Source organism: Amborella trichopoda, chromosome 13, assembly GCF_054954075.1.
Source record: "Amborella trichopoda isolate Santa Cruz 75 chromosome 13, AtrichopodaSantaCruz75HAP2 v2.0, whole genome shotgun sequence".
NCBI lineage: Eukaryota > Viridiplantae > Streptophyta > Magnoliopsida > Amborellales > Amborellaceae > Amborella > Amborella trichopoda.
In genome coordinates, this window is record NC_142348.1 from 39,605,643 (window position 1) to 39,623,567 (window position 17,925).

General features: G+C 37.1%; 1 protein-coding gene across 2 annotated transcripts in view; it reads left to right on the plus strand.

Moving 5' to 3' along the window:
* Positions 1–9,228: 9,228 nt before the first annotated feature.
* Positions 9,229–17,925, plus strand: part of LOC18446438 (organellar oligopeptidase A, chloroplastic/mitochondrial) — a 52,886-nt gene continuing 44,189 nt past the window's right edge. The window contains exons 1-3 of one of the 2 annotated variants that reach the window (XM_088854731.1): positions 9,229–9,395; positions 12,844–12,921; positions 14,318–14,485. Coding sequence is in view for 1 of the 2 variants with exons in the window: in XM_006856555.4 (XP_006856617.4) it covers positions 9,279–9,395; positions 14,318–14,485 (285 nt within the window). In the remaining variant the exon portion in view is untranslated. The remainder of the gene's footprint in view (positions 9,396–12,843; positions 12,922–14,317; positions 14,486–17,925) is intronic. The other variant, XM_006856555.4, reaches the window with a different exon arrangement.

The following is a 17,925-nucleotide window of genomic DNA, read 5'->3' on the forward strand; positions in this document are numbered from 1 at the left end:
GCTATCAAATTTCACATCAAATGGTTGTCAGGAATTGTGACCACCTTGTATAAAAGGTAATTGGTCTCATTGTATACAATCCTTTTCTCAAAAATGAAATGTCAAATATTTCGAAACCCTCCCAGAGTCAGCATTAACATTGAGAGAGGTACCTAATGGTTGGAAGCCAGAGACGATTGGGGAACACACAACTTTAACTGTGAACAACCCTCCGTAATTCTCTACACCAACGCACCCCACACATAGTAAGACTTGTTTGGTTCCTTGAATAGGTGGCCAGGACATATGTGGGTACCTATTTAGATATAACCATGTTCAAATTGTACTAGCTAGGAACCCTTCCTAACCTGAACCTACTTAAAGAAGGCTAGGGAAAATCTTCTCACATATTTTTGAGTAGTGCTTTGCTAAGTCTAATAATCACTTGATTTGCTAGTATTTGGTCTAGTCTGTCAGTATTAGGTGTCATGGGTCACGATTGAGCCAAAGTTGGGTATGATCGTACTACCTCCCATCCGAGGTCTAAGACACTAGATTAGTTTAAGAGGCACCACCAAGGTGCTTCTCTAACCCATAGAACCACAACTAGAAGTCTAGGTCTCCAAGTTAATGGCCCTCAAGGCTATGGATTAGGAATTGCGGACCACTAAGTCATAGGGACCCGTAGCACCTTGAAAATTAAGGGAATTAGAGTAGAGCAATCCTTCAAGACATGAGGATCAGACTTAAGTTTAGTTGGCATTGTTCAAGTAGGCCAGATTTTCAAATTCCTTAAACTCTTGGGTCAGCAGACTTGAGCCAAGTAAACCATGGTGGTTGGTTACAACTCCATCATTATGGCCTTAATAATCATCGAATTAAGGGTCAAGTGGACCTAGACTCATAACTAGGGGTAGCTCCCCCATCCACCTTAACACCAATAAGAGTCAAGGTTCTGACCTAAGTCAATTCTATGCAAAACCTAAGTTGCATACATTCCTATAATATCTAATGAACTAGGAATATAGGATTCCGCCTCCTAGCCAGTATAGGCTAGTTAGATCAGAAGGTCAAACACTTGGTCAACTTCAGCTAGTTGGCTCAAACTAAGTTAACCATGGTAGCCAACTATTAGTTAGAGAACCAATATAGGAACTACCTACTAAGAATAGAGCACCTATCCAGGGGTCTGGTTCATGAAATCAGCATTTGAGTCTAGGCTCGCCTCGAGGGGTTACGCCTTCTAGTAATAGTCATGGGCCTTGTGCCTTTTTTGCGTCTAATATTGTCAAAAGGAGTGATCCCAACTGTAGGAGTAGACCATCCAACTAAGGGCAGGAGCAACTAGATCCAGTTAATCAAGGTTGAATCATTTCCCTAGGAGGATGACCCCACTTAAGTAGGACAAGAAGAAGAATCCCTAAATATAAATATGGGTAAGGGCACGACTCCATTAATTTAGGCATCCCAATATCATGAAGACACAATTGGGGTAGTCCCATCCAACAAATCGATAAAGGCAGTCTCATTTAATAATGAAAATACAATAGAGGCACTAGTTGAGGTCATGATCTCATGTAATGACCCCCAACATGCCACAACATCATCTTGTATTAACTCCACAGTTCTTCCCGAGTCAAAGTCTAAACTAGACTCAAGCACTACAACTAAGCTTAGTATGGAGTTAATCCCTCAAGAATAACTCGAGATTTCAATTAAAAAAGACTATCAAAAAATAGAATGATCACTCATCTCTTTTAATAGCCAAGTGAGGCATTCACACATCGCTTAGGCACAATACTCTAGGGTAGTAACCCATGTGGAATCATAAAAAATATTTATCTTTTATCAAGGAAAAACCCAATGAACTTCACCATTCAAGCATGAGACTGAAGGATTAGGAACTGAAAGTTATTTCCTAGGTCTAAATTTCAAGGTTTGAGTGAAATAGGTTGAATGGGATTCAAAGAGGATTTAGCAATCATCATTGTGGGGATGTTGGATATCAAGCCTGGGGCAAGAGAAACTCGAAATTAACCAAGATTAGAACTTCCTTACCACATCAAGAATAAAAAAGATGACTAATTTCCTGAGGGGATACAAGGAAATTTTAACCTAGTTTAGGGTGAAATGGCATCATAATAGAGGAACGGCCAATTTTTAAGCAAGTCAAAATGAAAAAGAAGACCCATCTCTAAGCAAAAGTCAAAAGGGAAAAAGTTGCCCATGATTTCAAGGATAAAAGCCTCAACCACGTAATGAAATCAAATCATATGGTAGACAAAAGAAAAATAGAAAAAATAAATAAAAAAGTAAGTTCTCTGATCAGAAAGTTCAAATGGAACCCCGAGCATTGAAAAAAAAGGGCCAAAAGGTTGAAAATTCAAAAGGAACCCCATGCGAGCGGTAACCAAAAATTCCAAAAGCTAAAGAGGCTTACAAAACCCAAAGAAAAATGCTCAAAATTTCCTAAAAATTTAAAAAAAACGATAAAATACTTAGAGAGAAATGAGGAAACCACAAGTTTTAATCCAAGTGCGTAAAGCGTAAAATCGGGGGCATTAGTATGAGAGATCATAGTTAAAAAGCTCCCCACGTGAATCTGAAGGATCTCAACCTTCTGAAAATGTTTCACTAAGATGCACCACAGTGGCATGAGCCTAAACTATTGTTCACTCTCAAAAGCATTTTCCAAAAATCTTTCAAAACATCTAACCTTAGATGACGTAAAAGATCGGCGTATTTCAAAGTCAAAATGTCTAACCTTGTATTACATAAAAGGTCGGGTGTATTTTTCCTCAGAATGACGTTAGAGTGCTATTTCACATCCTCAGTATGATGTTAAAGTGCTAAATCATGTCCTCAGTATGACATGAAAGTGCTAGTTTCCGCCATTAGACTGACATTAAAGTGCTAGTTCGCATCCTTTGTATGAGGCTAAAGTGCTAGTTCTTGGCATTAGTATGACGTTGAAGTGCTAGTTTACATATGACGCTGAAGTGCTAGTTTACATCCTCAGTATGATGTTAAAGTGTTAGTTCCATCGTAGGCATGACGTGAAACTATGAAAATGTCCATCGCTACATGATGTAGAACTGCTTATGGCTATATGAGCTAAAACTATTGACCTCGTTGTTTTTCAAGATCTCCCTCTTTTTAGGATTTCATACTTTGTATCTGGTGATTTCAAAAACCTTAATTTCTTTGTTAAAATCGTAATGGTTTTTTATTTCAAAAATTTCTCCCATTTTCAAAATTTTGTTCGAAATATTAAAAAATTTAAAGGAGTGAAGGGTTCACCCGAGATTGTTTGATTGAGAAGCTAGTGCTGGGAGATGAGGACACAATGATGTGGATAAAAAAGTTTGAACCCAAGATCCTGGAGAATTCTGAACCACAGAAGTTCAAACCAGACCATCTTAGGTATAAACCTCACGCCAAAACTCACAATATTATAAAAATCTAAAAAGGACAAGGAAACTGTAGAAAAGTAGCCAAATTCAAGAATTAAAAAATTCAAAAATTGAGAAATTAAAAGCAAGTGGCATGGCCAAAAAATCTAGTTTGGAGTTCGATGGCCACAAATGCGCAAAAACTTCTTAAGAAAAACTCTTGTAAAAAACCGTAGGAGCAAAATGGATGCTTCAAAAATGGATTGGTGTGCCCTCTATAATTGTGTATCAAGAACACTTACAAAATAAAAAATTGATGGTAGGTATCTACCTCTCTGCCACCCAAGTGTTCCTCGAAGAACAAGGTGCATCAAAGAGAGGCAACTATAGACACCCAATTTGAAAGTGGTTAGTTTCCTTATTTCCTAAAAACCCTGAAATTCAAAAATCTATTCCCTAAACCATAAGGACCACATCGTGACTTGTAGCTCTAGGACCTTAGACAAACCTGATTTCGCATCCCAAAAAGGCATCAAGAATTTTATTGGACTTGAGACCCCAAGATCCTGGAATAATTTGAGGGAGGCTGAGTCCTAAGGACGCGAGGCATGTTGTTGGCCTCATAGAGCTCTACAACACGCTTGGCATTGCAAATATGTTTTCACCTGAAAAAATTCAGGATTTAATTTAGATCTTGGGGAAAATTAATTTTAAAATAAGGTTATAGAGATTTTCATTTATTTTGATGCTTTTAGTAGTACCATTTGACCAAGTCAAATCCTATCAAGCCTTGAGAACCTAATCCTACTCAAAGTAGGGCTCTTAATCTCAGGGAAATATTCCTTATAAGATACCTAGACCCAAGTCACCCCTCAATTTCTCATAATTTATAACCAAAAAAAGAAATCTTAGAAAAATCTACATATTCCGAGAAAAATACTTAAAAATCCCTTGGGCTAGCCTAAACCCTAGAAACTCTAGCCTAAACTAGAACTAGGAAACCCTAGAAAATCCTAGGTGATATCCTACCCAATTCTCTACAATTATCAAGCCTAAATTTTAATCCTAAATTTAAAAACCCTAAATGAATATGCCCTAGGTATTTATCATTCAATCAAAACTTTGGGGGTCGAAGTTGCAGGCATTTCAACCACTAATGTAAACTGTGCCACCAACTCTACATGCCAGGCCAGAGGACCAAATTCCAACCCTAAGATGAATATGCCTTAAGTATTTATCATTCAATCAAAAGCAAGGGGGGTCGAAGATGAAGGCATTTCAACCGCTAATGTAAAATGTGCCACCAACTCTACGTGCCAGACCAGATGACCAAATTCCAATTAAGCCTTTATTTTCCTTAAATTTTAGTTTATTTTCCTTTCTTTTATTTCTCTCATGTTTTCTTAGTTTCTTGATGGATATCATGTGATTTTAAGCTGGCTCAGTCGGTAGTTCTTAGAGAAGGTTGGTCTTTCGAAATCAGGATCTGTCTTTAAACTATAATTTCACAAACCCCACATTTCTCTATTGAATTTTAATTGTTTACCTTAGAGTATAAATCTGGGTGAGGTTTCATCTAAGATCTTGCTAGATTTGCACTATAAACATTAGAAAAAAAAATAGTGAAGTAGATAAGCTGACTAATTGGTGAGTACGTTGAGAGAAGATTATGGTGAGAGTTTTTTCGATTTTGTTTTTGCAGATTTTCTTACAGAAGAATAATAGTGGTGTACCTTTCCCCTTGTGATGAATAAAATTTTAATAGAGTTCATTTAAAAAACTAAAAGTAATATATCCGGAATGATAAGTTTCTTTTGGTTAAAGTCAGACCAAAAGATATTGAAGATACAAAGGAAAGCGTCATGGTAGGTTATGACCTTTGTATAAAGGGTGAGGTTAGTATAACATGTCTCAACCTTATGCTATTAAAGGTGTACCTCAAAACTATGTTGAAAACGCAGTTTTGGTACCGCAAAACTTTGCAATGATATGGACTGTCCAGATAATTTGTTAGAAGATGAACTAGTTTTAGGATTAGGAATCCCCATTTTTTCATGTCTATAAATCTCGAGGTTAAGATGACTGATTTGAGGGGGTTTTCCAGCATAGGAATAACCCTCTCTAGTGGATTTTTTAAGTGCACATTAGACACCTAATGGTAGCATAATTGTGGCTTGCTCTTTAGCATTGAGTGCATTCATTGTAAGACACGGTTTTTATGAGTCCGCTAACTCATATGTAGATATGCATCCTCTCGTCGTGATCCATTATTGAGAAGGATTTTAGACTTAATTTTTTAGGAATGTGTAATCTCTGACATATTATTAATATGTAAAAGATAAATGTTTAAAACTAAAAGTTAGTTAAAAGTTAGGTGCACATTAGACACCTAATGGTAGCATAATTGTGGCTTGCTCTTTAGCATTGAGTGCATTCATTGAAAGACACGGTTTTTATGAGTCCGCTAACTCATATGTAGATATGCATCCTCTTGTCGTGATCCATTATTGAGATGGATTTTAGACTTAATTTTTTAGGAATGTGTAATCTCTGACATATTATTAATATGTAAAAGATAAATGTTTAAAACTAAAAGTTAGAGTTTTTTTAAGAATATTTTTTGACCCTTGGTTTTTGTTTTTTTTTGGAGGGCCACCACTTTACATCCATCTTTAATATGGATGATCGGTGTGTCAGAGGATGCAAATGTAGAATTACACCCCAGACACATAATTTACTTTGGCTTTATTACATCCTTTTTCCAGGTAGCCTACTTTTGAATGTCAACAAATTTTTATGTATCTTTTGGGTCCTTTGTTTAGCATGAAATCCATCTACTTTATCCCTTTCAAGGGGGGCTACTCTTGAGCATCAACAAATTTTTATATTTCATTTTGGTTCGACCATCTCTTTTGAAGTTACTGATGGAAAAGTGATGGGATTGTCTTCAAAGAGACCATTTATCTTTGTATATAGAGGTCCAATTATTCTTGTCCCTTAAATTTCAAAATAAATAGTTGTAAGAGTATCATTGAATAGACACAAAGTTCAAAAAAAAAATTCTCACCCCAAGCCATCCAATTACAAAAGATAAAATGTCTATTTGTAGACAATCCCAAAAAGGATCTAACTTTTACTCATGAGAAGATCCCAAAAGTGAAAACTAGGCAACATATCATTAAACATTGAATCTTGGATGCAACTCTCGCCTTCTCTTAGGAATATGTCCAGCTTTTGAAGCTAAATCTTTCTTTTATGGGCTTAAAGCCCGTGCAATCTAGACCAGTGTTTCAAAATCAGAATTATTCTTCAACTCAGGATTTGACTTGGATTGACTCATTCAACTCGGGAGATTTGGACTAACTATATTTCACAAAAAAAATTAAAGAAAAGGCTACAATTGGAGAAGGTGATTTCAAGATTTTTGAGAAAAAGTAGGAATGGAAATACCCCTTCTTCTTTTTTTTCGTTGACTCAATGGGGAGATAGCCCCTTATCTTGGTACTGGTAGGAATTGAGCCTAGGATCCAGCATTGCAAACCAATCCAAACACGCTAACACGGACTTGTTTCCTCGATGTTTGCCTATTTTATAAGAGGTGTAATGAGAGTGGAGACCATTTGTTCCTTCATTGCCCATTTACATATGACATTTAATATTGGTTGTTTAAAAAAATAGGTATTGTAGGTCCTTTGTCTCAAAGTTATACTCGACTTATTGAGTACTTGACATTCCATGTGTTACCAAAAATACGCAGTCTAATTTTTTAGATGGAGAGGGCAGCAATTCTATGGGAAGTGTGGCTAGATAAGAATAGACGGGTCTTTGAAGGTGTTTCATTGGAATCTTCAATGATTCAAAGGAGGGTTCAACACACTTTGTGGGGTTGGTTTTGAATCACAAAGGAATGATTTGATAATTCATAAGTGGCTATAGAAGTTAACATGCATAACCGTATGATGCAAAGAGTAATCAAAGTGAGGCCAAAAGTTTGATGGGAGGCACTGGAAGATGGTAGTATCAAATTGAACTTTAATGGTAGCTCGTTGGGTAACTCAAGACCAGCTAAGGTGGGGGGAGTAATGAGAGATTCTAAGGGGGATGTTATTCTGTGTTTTGATGGCCCTTGTGGTGAAAAACTGCAAATGAAGTGGAAATCGTAGCGGTTTTGTAAGGGATGAAAATACTGAAGGATAGGGGATTTCAGTAGCCGTGTGTTATTAAGGGTGATTATTTGAATGTTATTAACTGGTGTAATAATATTTCAACACCCATATGGAGACTTGGATTGATTTGGTTGGCTTTGTTGGAGATTGGAAATGGTTTGCATGCCACTTACTGTGTTTATAGAGAAGCCAATGATGTGGCGGATTCTTGTGCAAAAACAGGAGTTGCCTTACAACCCTTAATTATTTCGGGTGTTTTTTTTTGTTTAATTTTATTGTAATCCATTTTTGAGCAATAAAATTATGGAATTTTGTTGAAAAAAGAAAAAGAACCCTCGTTGACATACTGATTTGGCTTGGGCAAATTCGAGTTAGATCAACGATTTTTTGGTGTTTTCAAGATGGATCGTTGTTTTCTTACTCTAGACAGAAAATAAAGATAATGTGTAGGGCTAGTAACGGTTTGGGCTCCCCGACCCAGAAAAACTAGAGCTTGGTCTAGAAAATGTAGCCCAAGGGCTAAACCGGGACTGAGCTAGGGCGACAATAGGACTAGCCTGGCCTGGTCCTTTACTCCTTTAAATGTTTTTCTTTTCTTTTTTTCCCCCTTAAGTCTATTACGTGTTATCTGGAGTTGGAAGGCTAGGATAGGGCCAGCCATATAAGGGCTGGTCTCAGCTTTGCCCCGGCCCATTGCTAGCTTTGTAAATTCATACCGTACACCTTGTAAATATTATTTAATGGCCTCGTCCGACTGTTACCGCTACATACAGAGGAGAGGAATTCGTGTTAGACAAGAGAAGGATACCATCTTGATCTTATGCATGCGAAGATAAGTTCGCTGCTCCGCTAAACTTTTTCCTTTAAGTTAATGAGGAAGAACATACAATGAGAAAACTATGTCTCACAAGAGCTTGTGAATACTCAAATTCTGATTTTTTTGTGTGTGAAAGATATAGGGCTGCAAATCATCAAGTGCTAACCAATTAAACCCATACTCTTTTTCTAACTTCCGAGTTATGATTGGATCCGGTGTATTAGTACTGGCATGACTGCATCCCAAATTCTCATTTTTAACACTGAAAATAAAAAAAAGGAAGAAGTGGTCATGTATTCTAAAATTTTATATATTCATCATCTTTGTCCTAATTATTTAGGATCGGCTATATTCTAAATTTTTATATATATATATATTTTGGGTAGTTCAAATGTGAGAAATGGACTTGAGATGTAGTATCGCTAAATATTAGCTACTAAACACCAAAGCCCAAACCTAATACTTCTAATACATTTTTCTTGGGCTCATAGGATTTAAGAAACACTTGTAGAGAGACAAAATGAAGGCCAAGAGGCGATAAGCCCATTAGGCCCGGAATGAGCAAATAAGAACTAATTTTCCAATACAATTTCCACAGACCTTATGTTTTTTATCTACATTTGGAGAGAGAGAGAGAGAGAAAAAATGGGGTACCCGGTCCTTAGAAGAAGAAGGGCCGTTCTTTTATCCACGCTAATAATGCTTCTCATGGCGACTTCCATTTCCACCTTAATATTTAGAACCCGCCTCGTTTCTCCCTCCAAATCTCTTCCCTGCCCTCTCTGGTCTTCCTCTTTCTCTCTCTGCCGCTCCAAAAGTTCTCTTTCTCTCTCTTCACGCCAGTACAAAGCCTTTTGCCCTGCGCCTTCTTCTCCTTCTCGTTCTTCTTCTTATTCTTGTGTCCGCGGCTCGAAGCTTCCATCAATGGCGGCGACGGTTAACGTTGAGAATCCATTGTTGAGTGATTTCACCTTTCCTCCGTTTGACGTGGTTGAAGCCAAGCATGTGAGGCCTGGAATGAGGACACTTTTGAAACAACTGGTATTCGAATTCACTGATTGTTATTTCCAATATTCTTTCTTTTCATTTTTGATGGATTTTGGGCTTATGTTTAGACTGATTACCACAGGACTTGTACAGTGAAACTGTTTCAGATATGTGTGTGTTCCTGATTGGTAATGTGTGTGATATTGTGCTTTTTGTTTTTTTAGGGCACGAAAATACTTTCCAAGAAATATTTTCACGTGGAAAAACTCTCTCGTGTTATTAGGTATATGAATATTTTCACACCAACCGGCTGCCAATTGATGTAAAAACAACACACTAGGATAGAATAATGTGAAAAAACTCTCACATATAATTACATGAGGGTTGTTTTTTTTACGCATGCCAAACATATTAAATGGTTTTACTAATCCCAATTATTGCATAGATATTGGTTTGCATTGTAAAAAAGATGCTCATTTTATCTGGAATCCAGTTCATTGTCTGGATTGGAAACTGTATGATTGATTGGTAGAGGATGAACTGTTGTTGCTTGAATTTAAAATCTCTCTCCCCCTCCTCTTATGCAATAAAAGCTCTTATCGATTCACCTCTTTTGTATTTTTTTGGTTCATTTTCATTTTTCTGTTTGTTTGTGTGTGATCCCAACTTGCCAAACAGAAAAGAAACAAGAGTAAAATGAGAAGAAAAGGGCGGTGATCATGGGTGGGACAGGTTGTTGTTTGAATCCAATACTTGAGCTTGCCTGGATATATCAAAGGATAACCTATACCCATTATCAATGTTGATGCACCGAATTATTTGTGTTGTTGGAGGAGAATGCAAAAGTAGAATATAAAGTTTAGTGAGTAGAAAATAATCCGTATGTTTCTTTCTTTTTTCTTTTAAAATTTTTTAGCTGGTTCTGGTCTTCCCTCAATTTAGTCACCATTTCTATGTATTTAATCATCTGGCGCCATGTGCTATTGTCATTTGCATTCTCTAGTTGAACCTAGATTTCCATATATACTGTTAAACTATGCCAAGCATGAATGTCTGCAGTATATAATGGGTACAAAATGGTTTTAGTCGTTACTCTTAGTGAGAAGCACTCAGTGTTTTAAAATACGGGATGCGGCCAAAGCGGTTGGGGGGTCGATGCGGAGATGCGGCTCGATGCTGGTGCATAGCGGCGATGAGGTCAATAAATATAAAAAATTCTAAAAAATCTAAAAAAATAGGTTAATGCATAGAAAAAAATATGGAGGTGATATATATGATAGTAGGTATTTAGTTTATTCATTAACTCCGAAAGTATTAGCTGTTGAAGATTATGTATGCACTATCTCCTGATACAAGCTAGAAACTAGCTTCATAAAACATTCAACAATCAACAACCATAAGCACAAATCTGCAACCACAAAATTCAATTGATCCAATTAAAGGCATGGATGTGGCTGAAAAATGTTGGTTGGGTGGTTTAATCATCCCCAAACCCTTTCCCCCCATTTTTGAAGGTCAAAATGACCTTATTACCCCTGCCCGAGAGGTACAGTTTAGAAAAAAATTGGCGGAAGATTATGTGGCTTGATGTGGTGAGATTGGCTCTGATGCGTAGATATGCAGGTGCATCGCTCCAAACTGCATATGTGGGGATTTGCGATGCGCTGCCCAGCGATAGATGTGGCTGCATTTTAAAACACTGGAAGCACCCAATAGCCTCCTCAGTCCTTGGTTCAAAAGTACTTTCTTTTACATATCAAAGGAAAAATTAAAGTCTTTCCGAATTTACTTTGGCAATAAAATACATAGCCACTCCCCAAACTCTTGTCATATGCATTGAATCACATAAAGTGAATGTTCAGGTATCTACATATCCTAGGCGGCCAGGGGCCTTTCCCACCCACATAGGGGGCTAGGCAAGGTTCCAAGAAGTTATGTTCCCAGTCAACCGCCTAATCTGCGTCTTGTGCCCTTCAGCGAGAGGGTGGAAATTTGCACTCCGCTGTGGCAAAAATCCTCTTTTCTCTCCCCTTTGAGAGGGTAAAGGGTTTATGGAGGCATTGCAACCCCCCAAAACCTGTGTTCTGGTACTTGAGAGAGAAAAACTCCCAAAACAAAGATTTTTTGAGATATTTTTGAATATTGAAATTTTTTTTCAAAGTTTTTGATTTCTTGCGAAATCGTGAAGTAAACCTGTACTTTTTGTGGGTTGATTTGGTTGTGAAAGAAGCCTTTGACTTTCACCGATCACCGATTCAACTAACATCTAGTGCATATTAAGAGGTTAAATCTTTTTATTTATGGTTTATATGATATTCATAAATGTATGGTTGAGGTTTTTTTTTTCCTTGTTTGGTCTTTATTCTTGTAAATTATCCCAAGTTACATTCCTGCCCTGCAATTCCTAAATGGACCACCTAGTGAACTACATTCCCTCCCTGCAGCCTAGGTGGCTTGGACGCCGAGCTGCCTGGGCAGTCGAATCCGCATTTTTCAACATTGTTATTTAGGAGAAGTCCTTTGTAGGATTATGTGGCTAAGCATATCAGGCAGCTAGTTGGAACTTGTAAACTCAAGCTGTGATGGAACTAAGAGGAATTTATAGTACGACAGTAGCTTATTCTCATTCATTTTGTCTGAAAGTTGTTAACTGCAACTGCCATAGTTAGAATGGTAACTAGACTATTGACTGATAGATTTGAGAAAGCAAATAGTATTTCTTCACCCATTCTTCATGGTAAGTATGAAATATATGACTAAAGATCAGAATAGAAAGAAATAAAGACTTGTCATCCTCATCCATTAACCATGCATTTCGAATCGAACAAAGTGTATTGCAATGATAGTGCTCAGATTTTTAACTTAAAAACATCAAACTTGCTCATAACATGCCTCTCTAACTACAGTATTTTAAAATGTTTTTCTTTGTAATTGAATATCATTGCAGTTTCCATACTTATCATATTCGTTTTTGCCATCCGATCCTATATAGATATGCTGGGCTCATTTTTAGATTCAGCTCATCTCGTCTCAACATTTCTTTTCGACCTCTCCTATCCACCTTCTCTCTTTGATGCATATTTCTCCATTTCTTTGGGCTCATTTTGAGCTCAGTTACACATAAACTTGTCTCACTAGTGTATAGTTACTTATAGTAAGTAAGTGAATAAATAAATAAATAGATAAATAGATAGATAGAAAAATAAATAAATTAATAAAGAGTGTTGGGTTATTTATCACTGGGGGGAGGTCTCTATAAGTTATCAATTTAAAAAAATCAAAAGTAAGGCACACCTCTAATTTTTGCTAAATATATATTTTGGATTCTGAAAACCATTCTGGTGGCCAAGAAATCTATTTTCACCCCTACTTATGAAATTGAAATCTACGAAGATGGTGTAGATCGAGCAGATCTATAAACACTTATTTTTAAAAATAGATGGTCTAGATAATGTGTTACAAAATGTGCTATTTTTAGGATTTGAAATACACTTTTTTGCAGAGCCATACATCTCGAGGTCAAGATGACAATTGTAGGGTTTTTCAACATCGGAGCAACCTTTCCAGATAGATTTTTGAGGTGCACCATACTTCTATTGTATAAAGTTGACACCTTATATAAATCTTTTCCTTTATCCCTTTCTATTTCTTGAGGATTTATGTGCACTCTCCGTGTTGGCATATTACCTATTTTATTTGAACAGAACAGAATGCAATGTAATGGTGGGAGTGAAAAAGGGCAATCTTTATTGTTTGAAATGAATATACAAGAAACACAAGTTCTACTCTGACTTTTATGCATCGATGATTCAACACTTAAAAATGTGTAGAATACTGTGTTTTTTTCTATATGTGGAAACTGATTGTTACAAGTTTCTTTTTTTTTCTTTCAAACAATAAAACATTAGTCCCTGAGTTCGTAAAGGAAAGGAAAATTGAGATCCTTCACATCTGATCTATCTTAGCTAGCATATCATTGTTGCTTTATAAACTGTGAGATGAATGTATGTGCTTTTATAAAGGGGAACCTGGAAGATTTAAGGAAGTTGAGGTTGCCCTTCCTAGCTACTAAATTCTATGCACTCATTTACCATGGTTATCAGGTCTCTTTCAAGTTCTTTCCTAGCAAAAAGCCCAATTTTGTGAATGAGCTCATCTGCTTCCCTTTGGATGGAATTTCTCTAAATTCTTGAAAGGCATTCATCATACGATTAAGTGGCTCGTCTGGTTCCCTTTGGATGTAATTTCTCTATATTCTTGAAAGGCATTCATCATATGATTGTCTGGAGGCATTACCTTGCCAGGTCATTTTATTTGGATTGTCATTGACTGATTTATTGTTATTGTGATTTGATGAGTCAACATTTTTTACTGGAAGTGTTTTGGATGCCTAAACATTCTCTCGTTCATTATGCTTTACTCTTTAGGGGCAGGTTTTTTGCTCATGTATTTTGGTATCTGAGTTCTCTGAAATTCTGATGTGGCGAAAATGTTTGACCTGATTAATTTTTTTGCTAGTTTGGGGGTTCTGACCTTTGGCAAGCATATATATTGAAGGAGGCTGAGGGAGAAGCCTTGAGGTTGCTTATGTCAAAATGGTCATTAGATGAATTATGGGCCTTTTGGGCCATATATTCATGTCTTTCAGGTCCAATGATGGAGTGTTCGCAACTGTGAAAGTGACTATAATACACTACCACACAATGTTTACATTGAGTCCCCAACATATTATTGTTGGGCGTTTTAGCCATTCTCTGACGAGTCATTCTATACACCTCTCAGTCTGAAACTGGGGGTTCAACAATTGATATTCACTATTAAGTTGCTTTGGGCTCAGGTCCACAAGAAACTTTGTTATCCAATCATTTACATTATTTGTTCTGATGAAAAATAATTCAGACATACATTTTACATTCCATACATTCATTTTTCATAATTTACTATTTGTTACCAAAATATTTACATGTGTGTTACAGGAAGATGATTTAGTTAAATTAGAAAGCACAGTGGAACCTACATGGGACAAATTGGTAGTGCCTTTCGAAAAGATAGTGGATCGTCTTACTGTCGTTTGGGGAATTGTGAATCATCTCAAGTCTGTGAAAGATAATGATGAGCTCCGTTCAGCTATTGAGGAAGTTCAGGTAATGCTACCATTATGTCCTGCCTTCTTTGTTTCGTGTGGAATGCATATGGAGTTCCCTTCTCAAACATTGCCTTCATTTAATGACTCATATTAGGGTAAAATTGTGCTGATGTACGAGCTGCTATGATCAATCATTATGGATAATATCATGTGATGAACCTGCTTTTCCAGATTATAGTGAACATACAAGTCTGATTCTTACTTATATACAAAGTTTCTTTTCCTGCATAAATATATTGTAATTGATGTGCTTTCATATATATTACTTGGCAGTTTAATCCTGTTATCTCACTCTGTTAAGATGAACTGGTTTTCAGAATATTATCTGTTAGCCACCTTCTCTCTCTCTCTCTCTCTCTCTCTCTCTCTCTCTCTCTCTCTCTCTCTCTCTCTCGGTCTCCTCTAGTTATTGGGATACTATGTTAGTTCTGGACCTTAATGGAAAGCTTTACAAGGCGTATAGTGACATATCCGAGCCCCGGGTCAATCCACCTTAGGGCCATGGAGAGATGGAGCATGAAAGTTCACCAAAAATTGCTGTTTATGCAGTTTTTACCCCCATTTTAGGTGTGTTACGAGAATTTACTTTCTACAGTATGCTACCCCCTTGATCTTTCAATAAGTGGACCAATGACCTCAGATCAATGTGGAACTTTGGGTTACAGGTTTCGGGGTCTCTAATTCCATGTTAAAGGGTCCCGGATCTTTCAAAGGCTGATTTCTAAGGGTTCCTTTGCAATTGTGGCCTCTTTTCAATGATCCATAGCTTGTATATAGTTGTCCATTCATTGTTCCTATGTATCTTCTCCAGTGATAAAAAATTCGGCCGCCCGGCTGCCTAGGCGGTCTGGGTGCTTACCTAGTGCCATCCCTTAAATAAAAAAAAGAAAAGAAAATTCAAATCCACCCAAACAAAAATATGGCCCGTTATTGCCCTTCTCTCTCTCTCGGGTCCATGTGCTTTCTACATATGAGAAGAAGAAAAAGATGGACTCCAAGGGTTCGATGCGCGGCGTCTCTCTCTCTCTCTCACACACACATACACACAAAGATACAAATGTACCTGTATGCTTCCTCTTTACATGTAAGAAGAAGAAAAAGAAGACGATGACCTCCAAGTGTTCGATGCGAGGTCCCTCTCTCTCATAGATTCTCTCTCTCAATATTCTCCAAGTGTTTGAAATGTCTCTCTCATAAATACATACCCAAAAGGAAAAGAAAAGAAAAAAAGAGGATGATCTTTAAGAATTTTATGCGAGACCTCATGCACACACATACGTGCGCGCACACACACACGCACTAGACACACAAGACACACACACACACACTGAACTCATAAACACATACACACATACATTCACAAAACATACACAAAAATCAACATATGAATCCCACCTCAACCCCTTCCCTTAGGGCCACCTTTGTGTCTGGGTACCTGCCTAGGCTGCCGCCTCCGCCTTTTTGAACATTGATCTTCTCCATCCGATATTGTTTTGAGCTGAACTTGGGGGCTATCTTTGGGGTATTGGGGGTTATCTTGAGGCTTGATTTGGGGCTGATTTGTATTTGTCTTTACCATCTCTAATCATGCCCTTTATTATGTGCTCCACAATGAATTGGGGCCATAATTGACTCTGAGACCCATGGTTTTTATTTGTGAGGTCCTTCATTATATAAAATTGAACGGAGTGGCTATGTGGAACTCAAGGTATTAAATTCAATTTTTTTTTTCTTTTATTCAATATACCTGAATTTCACTTATATTGGCCACTATACTCTGCTGTGAATTAAATTTAAAACCTTAATACATCCTAAGATCTTTACTTTTACTGCCAAAATAAATAAAAACCTCCAAGAGCAATAAACAATCTTCCACTATAGTTTTGAGTATAATATATGTTTATAGTAATTGACATAAAATATGAAATAAGACTAAAAAATAATTAAATCTACTAGGAAGACTTACTAGAAGGTGCTTGGAGTTACCTTCACAGGTCTTGATCCACCCCACATTCAATTCTTGACCAAGGGCACACTCTTGTCCCTTTTGATCTTACTAAAATTTCAGAGTTGGGAAGCTTTCATTGGCTTTCTTATTGTTTTAGAGAGCATGGAAACCTAACTAGGGTTCGTAAGAACCCTTAGGAACAAATTAGGGCTGGGATTGAAGGCATAGAATCCTCTTATGATTGGGCATACCCTTTTTATTCTCCAAACAGCAAAACACACTAATTAGTGTTTTGCTATGTGGACCTCACAATATTATTGTAACTCTCTTGTTATTTAATGTTAGTTAACTGCCCTCAAAAAAAAAAACCAGCAAAGCACTAATTAGAGTTTCAATGTGCCACCTTTGTCTTATCAAGTTTTGGGTGGCATGACCCTTTTTGGATTGGGGAAGAGAGAAATGAAGTTTTAATGAGAGAGAGAGGATTGGGGAAGAGAGAAATGAAGTTTTAATGAGAGAGAGAGAGAGAGAGAGAGAGAGAGAGAGAGAGAGAGAGAGAGACTTGGTGCATGGAGGAGAGAGAAAACGTAATGTCTTAAGAGAGGGGCTCGATGGTGTTAGAAAGAATTTTATCTCGTATTTGGACTAGAATTCATTCCTTAGGAATTGCCTAACCAATAGCACAACTGGACCTACAGGAACTTAAGAAATTTGTGGGGTGAGAGAGAACTAATCTGAGCCATCCATCACATAAATCAATTATCATGATTTTAGGAGGATTATTAGGAAACTATCCCCGTATAATTTGACCCAAGTCCACCTTCTATTTAAATTAGAATTATAACCAATCCAAAACTTCCTAATGTCTCTCCAAAATCTGTACGAAGTCAAAGCAATTAGAGGTTTGGTCAAAACAAACTCCTAATTAAAACAATATTTTAATATTTAAAAAATTTCTCTAAAATAACCTTTAACAAAAAAGAAAAGTCACATAAATAAAAGAAAGAGGGTGTGCCACCCAAGAGAGATTTAAGTGCACCCTCGTCCCACTCATGGGTGGGACACTTATGGGGTTGAATACACAGGCCCCACATGTGCCCTTCTAAATTTTAAAAATTACAAAAATGCCCTTTGGAAGAATTTTATAGCAGAAATAAATTTTTAAAATTCTGAAAAATTTGTACTAATGAGTCAAAATTAACGACAATAAGGGCACTCCACTTGACTCAAGAACCATGATCCAATATTGTTTTTGTGTCCAACCCAAAAAGACCCATGACCTATAGTCTTGATGTAGGGGCCATTATTGGTTTGTCAAAGTTGGACAATAAATAGTGGAACTATGATTATGGAATGTGGATTTTGGTCTCCCCTTGAAGAGCAGGTCCAACACTTGTCACCATAATGCAAAGGGAGCTTTCTCTATGCACATGTTCAAGTGTCCTCTATAGGGCTGTTTCTCAGTAATGCAGTTATCATGTGTACATGCC